Source organism: Olea europaea, unplaced genomic scaffold (assembly GCF_002742605.1).
Source record: "Olea europaea var. sylvestris unplaced genomic scaffold, O_europaea_v1 scaffold3439, whole genome shotgun sequence".
Classification (NCBI taxonomy): Eukaryota; Viridiplantae; Streptophyta; class Magnoliopsida; order Lamiales; family Oleaceae; genus Olea; species Olea europaea.
Window position 1 is genome coordinate 1 of NW_019253448.1, and position 8,791 is coordinate 8,791.

Here is an 8,791-nt window from a genome sequence, read left to right on the forward strand (position 1 = left end):
CACACGAAGAAATGTCGGAGAAAATTAGTTTTGGAATATAGAACCTATAGAATTTAACTCTAGTGGTTGTTAAATAATCTGCCCACCACCATAATTAAAGATCACTTAACCAAAATTGACGACTGGACCACCTAATTAATCGTGGTTTGAGTTGACTAGAAATGCAGGACAACTATTTGGCTGAAAAGATTGCCACTTGATGTTAATATAAGTCACCCTGGAGAGCTTGGCTGAGTTCCTCAACAGTTACTCAAATCACAGACTGAGTTATGGAGCATGTGTCGCCTTAGTTATCAATTTGATGGATCAGGATACTGAGTTCAATACGAGGATCTATAAAAAGAAGTATACTGAAGATTTCTTTCTTTCTTTGCTTCATGCTCTGTTAACGACTTAGTAGCTTGTTGAATGCTACTTATAATTTTTTTTCTCAAGAAAATAATAATATTCTGAAGTGGCAGTGCATATTTTTAAGTTTATGCACAGATATCTGAACTAGGTAAAGATTGTTAGCGCATAGATTACAAGGAATTGTCAGTTTAGCACAAATTTATTGATTCTTGACCGTGCTTCTAATTTTTCTACATTTTCTTCTCAAATTAGCTTTGTTATTTATTACTTTACTATTGCAGGGAGAGTTCGACTTGTGAAGGCGGGAGAAAATATGAGTAAGATTTCCATTGATGAGCTTAGTAAGTTTTCCTCTATAACCATTCTCATATGTGATTAATTGTAACTATATCCAGACCAACCTCAGTTGCGTTGTCTTCTTGGAATGTTCGCTATACTAATTAATATCCGTTGCTTGCAGGGGAGGGATTATTGTAATGGAACTCCAATACGGTGATATACTCGCACGTTTGGTAAGGTGAATTATATGATGGTGAAGAGGAGGTAAAAGAAGCTGAAATCTTGGTCATTTTACCGTTCAGGATGGTCTAATAGTGCATACACAACAAGGATAACAATCTACAGAGGTAGCTGAAGAGCCATACTTTTGCTTGGTGTATTTGAGTATCAATATGGATTTCTGCACTTAATATTTTTTTTATCGATAAATGTAAAATCTATTGACCAATACTCATTTATAAGTACACTGCCATATCCGGACAATCAAGAATTAAGTGAAATACAACTACTCCGGGCGTACCCAAGTAAACAAAAAGGTAAAGATGTACGAACGATAAGCATTACAGTCCCATAGCCAAAGACTCAAAATGAATCAAAACATGTGGGTGTAAAGCAAACATAACATTGTACATTCGTTTAACTATGCTATCCATGTGTGGATTAAGTTCCTCAAAAACTTTCCAATTTTGTGTCATCCAAATGGGGTAAGTAGTGCTAGCAAGTGCATTTTTTTGGATTTACTTTGTCAAAATGTCCCAGGACTTCTTTCTTGATCCACTTCAAAGCACTGGGAATTATAGTTATCGATCTCCCATCCCCATGCAAGCTTGGATCCTTATCCATATGTTCAGAGGTAAATGAGCATTTAAAAAATAATTGCTGCCTCGTTTTCTAATGTGACTGACAAAATACACAATTCTTGTCAATGTTAAAATGCAATAACTGATCTTTAGTGGCTTCGATTGGACACTCAACCATAATATAAAAGCATGTTTTGAAGTGATAAAAGATTTCCAAACCTCTCTCGTTCAAACCTTGTTGTCTCCTTTTGGCCAAAAATGGTTGTAGGCAGCCCGGACGCAAAACTGGCCAGTTTGCCCTTAGTTTTTATTAGCAGGAAGCTAAATTCTCATCTATTTTGCCTTGGTTAAATATTGCTGCTGTTATTTAATCTTCCCCTTATATTTTGAAAGATGGTCGGTGTCCATAAAAAGATTCAGTACAACTATATCCTAAGTTTAAACTTTATACGATGTCTTTTGCCTCATAACTTCGTGTATTTGGCGAATCATCTTCTTGTGACTTTAATTTTTCATTCCGATCTGATTACTCTATGAACGTGTTTGTTCTCGCATAAATAGTGTTGTGAACTTATTTGATAAGATTTGGTGATACATAATCTATTAGAATCAAGATTTTGTAACGTGTAGTGAAAGATGCCAAGTACCCCTTAATATTATCTTATCAAAAATGATAGTATGCTATAGATAAAACATCGATATATAACAGTTTTAACATGTTACTTTCAACATTTCTCCCATCTATGATTTCTTGATAACGAGGAGTTATATTTTGAGCAATTCAATTTAAGCTCGATGTTATTTTGATTTTGACTTGCTTATAAGAAACGAGCATTTATTCTGTGCTTCATACTTTTTTTCCGTAGATTTGCTGTGCAACTGTTACAGGAAAAAACTATATAGAGAGGAACCAGGCGGAAACGGAAATGAGGAGGATAGAGGACTTTCCATCAAGATATCGACAACAAAAGTAAATTTTTTTTTTCCCTTCATTATTTTCAACTACAAATCAAATATATCTTTTCATCCATCATACTCAAAAAGAGAAGGAAATGAATCAAATGTACCATTTCCTTTCCATCCAACTTGGGTTAAATATACTTTCTCAAATTTATTAATATTTTTTTTCTTTTCAAATTGACAATGAATTTTCTATGTTTCTCAATAGCCATTGAACTTTAAAAGTTATCTGAATCGCCACTAAACTTACATGCCACGCCCCCACCTTCTCTGGGTGGGGTTTGGAGTTTCATGAGGGTCGCACACCACCATCTTAAGATGCACTTTTAAAGGGGACAAATGCACATGGAACGACAACTGTATTTTTGTCATCTCCATTTTTTCCTACTTTTCCATTACACAAATAATTGACACGACCAATTGGCCTTCTTTCCGTCACCAAGGATATATGATAACATGACCGATCAGGTAATGCAGATGAAAAGTAATATGAAAAATAGAAGATAAAGCATCTTATAGACTTAATGAGAGTACATATAATTGCAAGCCATAACAATCAAAATATAAAGAATAACGCACCACAGTATCATCGTTTCTTTACTTACATATTCAAGCTGTTAGCAAATCAAATTATCACGCACTCATGTATTAGCATGTCTGTACTTGGTCAGTCAGTCAAATGGCCGAGCACAAAATGGACAACTGCTCTCTAAAACATCTACCAATACACACGCCTATGGAAAACCAAGCATGCACATGCGGCCACATAAAAATATATCAGTATTTACTACTATTACCAGATTATGCAATTACTGCAGGTCTATTTGCCATTTTCCCTTCCATTGCATCTTTCTTCCTACGACAGCTTGCACAGAGGAAAGGACCTTCCTTTGGCTTTGATGCAGGTGAGGTAAATGGGCCCGAGTTTACAGATAAGCCCTCGCTAGGGGGCTGATCCACTTGGCAAATAGCACATCTAAAGAACCCAGAATTCGTGTCCAGAGGGAAATCCTTACCCAGCCTGCAAATAATGCCGTTGGGTTAAAAATGTTAGCAGCATTTAGAGTAATCATTAGAAGCTTCTTTTCAAAACGCCTTTTCTTATCAATCTTACAATCTACCCAATGGATACAGGTGGACACAAACATCAACCAAAAAGATAGTAAAGACAAACAATTACTCAGCAAAACTAGTAATCAGCTGACAATTAAGAATATCAACATTATTTCTCTTGAACCTGATTGTACCACTACTGACTGCCTAAATTCACAGAAGAAAATATGAATCTCATGGTCTATCTGTATGAGAAACCTTGCTTAATCAACTGATCTTATGAATAAATTGAATAGAAACAATTAGGATTGATTATTGTCCTAATTCTGCACCAGAATGCTAGGAGCTTTACCGACACAGATAGAATCTAAGACATTGAAACTATATCTGCTTGTGTGTATTCCGCACTGTAGCAAATTCATTGGTCAAATAAGACGAATTTTAACACGTCCTGCCTTTCAGTATTCCGTGTTTTTTCCCCTCTTTTTTGAGTTTATTGACGCAAGCACTTCAACATAGAGAGAGAGAGCCTTGGATGCACCAAGTCCTAACTGCCTTTCACTCCTAGACATGGGAGAGAATGCCAGAATGTTCAAAGAAATGTTCCGTATATTCAATAGATCAAAACATCCATCAAACCGTCTTATATGGTATGTTATGGTCCACCCAATATAGCAAACACAAGAAGAAAAGTGTGCAGATAACGCGTTGTCTGAAGACAAGTTCAGATTGCTGCTAGAGTCAAATCTAGAATTGTATAAATATCAATGAAATTGAGAGGGGCTCCACCGTAGTAATTCAATTTCACAAATGTAACATATAATACATAAAATGCAACAAATCTTACGATATAATTGTTAAAGGATAGAGAAACAAAAAAGAATTTCATTGAGTTGTTCAAGTTAAAATCAAGTGTTGCCCTGGCAAGTAACACAAACAAATTCTTTAAAATATATCATAATATTTTGGGAAATCTAAACAGCATAAATCAAAGTAACTAAAATAGTAAAACAAAATAGCATTAAGTTCCAGCTATCAATGTTTGATTGCAGCTCTGAAAATCTTGACCTTTTCAATCTTTAATATATGTTTCAGCCAACAAAAATTATGAGAGGCCAATATCTGAAATAATAGAGAGTAAACATACCTCTCTGAAAGCATCGCAGATCCCTCTTCAAACAATTCCTCCACAACTCCAACTGCAGATAGCTTATTAGTTCCTCTAGTAGAATTTTGTGATCGTTTCCCAAATATACGAGAAGTAAACGAATTATGTTTCTTCTTAGGTGTTGGGGGAATGACAAGATGGTCATAAGGAATAATATCTACAACCAAGCAGGTTGTGTCATCCTTCAAACCTCGTGACCTAAGAGCCTCCTGCAATTAAAACAAATGAGAATTAACAAAACCTTCTGAGGGTGTGTTTGTCACTCATTATTTGGGAAGAATGTATTATGGAATAGTGATTGATGTTGAAATGTGTAGTTAAAAAAGAAGGAAAAGTTTTTTAATTACGTGTGATATTATTTTAATGAAGAATGTGTGGTTGAAAATTAATACTGTAGAAAAAATAATGAGAAAGAATGGGAGAAAATGGATGACAAACAGGGGCTGAAATTGCAGTACCTAGCAGACAAAAAATTTGGTCGAATTAATAAGATCATGTATATGATGCATACCTTAACCACCAATTTGGCAGCAATTTCCGAAGGCAAACCTCGGCAACATTGGGCAGCCATATCAGATGATAAAGCATCCCATATACCATCGGAGGCAATTATAAGTCTTCCCCCAGCATTCGAAAGCTAAATACCACAGATAAGGCAAAAGAATATATTATACTCTTAACAAAACAATATTATATATCAACAGATTTTTACACGAATAAGTAACGAACCTTCACTTGCTTAACGTGAGGTATTGGGACGATGAACTCCCCAACATCTGTGTCGCCAATTGATCTTGAAAGGCACAATCCACCAGGCCAGCAACGTAATGGACCAACCTACAAACCCCAGCAAAGATTCAGCCAAAAGCTGTTAATCATATAGTAAACTCTATTATATAAGTGGCCAGGGTCAGATAATATGGAGTAGTAATAAAATAAATTAACCTTACCTCATTCCCTCCAAAAATGTTGAGCCTTCCTACTTCGCCACCACTTGCAGTTACACGCTCACGTTCTTCCACATTCTCTTCCAGCCGATGGTCAACGGTTAAGAGAGAAACAACACCCCCTCGTGTGTCCAATATGCAACGAGAATCTCCAACAGATGCAACGGTCACAGTCCAACCATCAATCACGACAAAAGTAACTGTTGTTCCAGAAGTTTCACCTGTCAGTCACAGCAAATGGCCAGAATAAGAAGAAGAGCAAAGAAAGTTGAAAGGCCATATATCCTATAGAAAGAATCTTATTTAACAATGGAAATTTTTATTACCTTTGCGCTGAAACTCTATATCAGTTTTCACAAACCCTGCAACTAATGCTCGAGGCAAAGCTTGAAGCCACTCTTCCCTTCCAAGCCCTTGCGGAATTGCACTCAATACATTGTTCAATAAATTCTCTTTTGCAAATATAGCAGCCGTGATACCATTATGGCCATCAAAAATCTACCAAAAACAACCCAAATCCAGCAATTATATCTAATTGTTCATCATTAAGTAAGAGTATGAACCTCAAAGAATCAATCGTCATAGTTAAATTTACCGCAAAAAGTGAAAATGAGGTTGAAGGATTTCCCGGAACCCTTTGGCAATCCGGCTGGATCAGGAAATAATCCTCCCCTTTCTTAGCCAGAGCAGCCTGCCCATACTTCACAGTGGGCTTCTCAACCTTAAGGTTCCTCAGCTCACGACCAATCAGAGTCCCGAGTGGAACAGGTGGTTGCTTCTGCTTCATTTCTGATACCTCTGTCTGGCTCATTTCAGTGCTCTTTGTTCCAGCATTTCTAGAATCTTCAATTCCAACCCCTAATCACCCCCAAAAAGCCACTTAATTAGTCTAAATCCCTAGTACCTCATCTCCATACAACTTACTACACTTGATCTAGATATTTTGAAACCTAATTAATATTAACTATGACTAAAGGCTGAAGCTAGCTATTTGTAAAACAAATATAAAAGAAGCAAACATAAGTCGTTATAAATAAAAAATAAATAAATAATGGAGAAATTCCCCAAATTATTATCTTATCAATAATCTAGACGTGTTTATGTAAGATCCAATAACGAACTCAATTCTTTCAATCATCAATAATTAACTACATTGAACTACTAAAATTCACATTAAACTCGAAAAAAAAAAATTAACTCCACATATTGTCCAATTCACCAAAAATGGTACATTCTAGCCTGCATGCGACTCAAAATTGGGCATGAAATCACAATACATTGACCAGAACCCAAAAAAATGGAGGGAAAGTTGAAAATATAGAAATGCATTTAAGGACGAAAAACACAAACTTGGATACTCACATTGAAGACATTGAGGGGCGTGAAACTGAAGTAGATCGGTAAATACAAAAGAAGAAACCCTAGAGAGAGAAAGTGCAGAGATTTTTCTGCGAAAGAGAAGAAAATCTAAAGAGAGAAAGGAGAGAGAGAAGCGATAAAAGCGGATTTTCAGGCAAAAGGCATTTGATTGATTTGTTATGACTTTTTTCTGAATTTATATTTTATTTGTTGTCTAAAACAGAGATTTCTTAGCTGTAATTGACAAAGGGAAATAGCTGAAATGACAAGAAAGCCCTTGATTGGTATATTGTTTTTGGTAAATTGTAGCAAAAGTCACCAACCTTTCCACTATTTTGCACTTTGACCCCCAACCAGTTCATTTCAACATTTGGATAAATCTCTTCCAATTCTCCGTGACTCCATTGGTCAACATCTTTGATCATAAAATAAAATAAAAAAAATTAATAAAAGGATAAAATTATTATTTTTCAATATTCTTAATTAAAATATTTATATTACAAAAATGAAAAATTCATAAAATAATATAAATGGATAAATTGGTAGATTTTGTCCCAGGATCGTTAACAAATAATATAACAATAAGGGAGTGTTCAATTCACATTACTCTAATTAGTAACACTTAATATGAAGGTTTTAAAATATATTTATTAATTAATAGCTAAACAAACTCAGTTGGGCGCGCACAAAGATTTTAGTGTAATATTCAATCACAAAAAGTACTAAGACTACAAATCAACAGTTATAAACCCTAATTCAATTCCCAATTAGGCAATTACCCGAAATTTGTCGATTCTTGCCTATATTGAAATCAATTATCCTATTATAATCAACTGACTCCCTCAAGGTGAGACTTCCTCAAGGTGAATCAATCATATACTTGTTTGCAAACTTAGTTTTCTATAATTAAATTTCGTACATATAGACATGCATTAATCTGCAAAAATAATCAAATAGCAATTTCATTGAGAATAACGATCATTATATATTATAGCATCCTATGTTGTTTATTACCGTGAGCTTATTTATACCAAACATCTCCAAAATAATCGAAATAATTTGAAAGGGGAAAAGGGAATAATGAACAATCAAGGCGAAAACATAAGAATTAAACAAAAAGAGCAACTTCAAAGTAATTCAACTCACAAGGTTTTATCATTCATCATAGTTGCAAAATGTTTAGCCCGACATTATTGAATTAGATATGTACAAAAGGTGAGAAGAATTTCATAACCTAGATATTTGATATGAATGAATACAACCTCTACAATGAATTTCTACAAAATTTTGAATTTGCACCATATTTGTCGTAAAAAAAGGGATTGATGAAGAACCCTTGCTTTGATCTTTATGATTCTCTCTTACAAGGTGATTTTTCTTGACCTCGGTTGCACTTTATAGTCCTTATTTGTCTCGAAAGTCATGCCAATGATATACTCAAAGTGCGATCGAATTTGAATTTTAATAGCAAGCTTTGCTACGGCCAACTACGGCAACCACACGAAAATTACATAGGTTTTTGCTTGAGCTGCTGTCATTCCCAAAACTTTGGATTTGGTGCATTTTGGTCCTCAAGGTACTGTTTTGTGTAATTTTAGTCCATCAGCTTTAATTTAATCAATTCAGGTCCTTCGACTTTCAATTGCAGGTATCTTTCAGACTCACTAAATTTGGTCCATCAACTTTTATTTCTTCAAACTTAGTTAGTTTCGAGATGTTCAAATTGATCCCCAATTCATCCACTTTTTATACGAAACTCTCTCAACATCGAATTTGATCCCAAAACTGGTGGAATCGTCTAATTAACACTTTCAAAGCTTTCAAATCAAGTTCCCCAACTTTCTAATATCTCTTCAATTCCGTCATTTAAGCTC

At 34.9% G+C, this 8,791-nt stretch overlaps 1 protein-coding gene and 1 long non-coding RNA gene across 2 annotated transcripts; one reads left to right on the plus strand and one right to left on the minus strand.

The window, feature by feature from the left end:
• Positions 1 to 14: 14 nt before the first annotated feature.
• Positions 15 to 1,110, plus strand: LOC111386162. The gene is made up of 2 exons (XR_002701171.1): positions 15 to 692; positions 812 to 1,110. It is a non-coding gene; the product is annotated as an uncharacterized LOC111386162 (long non-coding RNA).
• Positions 1,111 to 2,908: 1,798 nt separating this feature from the next.
• LOC111386160 (probable protein phosphatase 2C 5) lies at positions 2,909 to 7,101 on the minus strand. Its single transcript, XM_023010612.1, has 8 exons — positions 6,921 to 7,101; positions 6,154 to 6,416; positions 5,885 to 6,056; positions 5,562 to 5,779; positions 5,341 to 5,448; positions 5,123 to 5,248; positions 4,591 to 4,820; positions 2,909 to 3,411 (listed from the first exon to the last, which is right to left on the minus strand). The coding sequence occupies exons 2-8, from the start codon at positions 6,367 to 6,369 to the stop codon at positions 3,192 to 3,194; spliced, it is 1,290 nt and encodes a 429-aa protein (XP_022866380.1). The 5' UTR covers positions 6,370 to 6,416; positions 6,921 to 7,101; the 3' UTR covers positions 2,909 to 3,191.
• Between the last annotated feature and the right edge of the window lie 1,690 nt (positions 7,102 to 8,791).

What these genes read in the sequence shown, in the direction of transcription:
- LOC111386160 (XM_023010612.1), bottom strand. Translation starts at nt 6,369, where the DNA reads ATGAGCCAGACAGAGGTATCAGAAATGAAGCAGAAGCAACCACCTGTT. An exon ending in CCTCATTTTCACTTTTTGCG is followed by an intron (nt 6,057 to 6,153) that starts GTAAATTTAACT and finishes TGTTTTTGGTAG; the next exon opens with ATTTTTGATGGCCATAATGG. An exon ending in CTGCCAAATTGGTGGTTAAG is followed by an intron (nt 4,821 to 5,122) that starts GTATGCATCATA and finishes TTTTAATTGCAG; the next exon opens with GAGGCTCTTAGGTCACGAGG.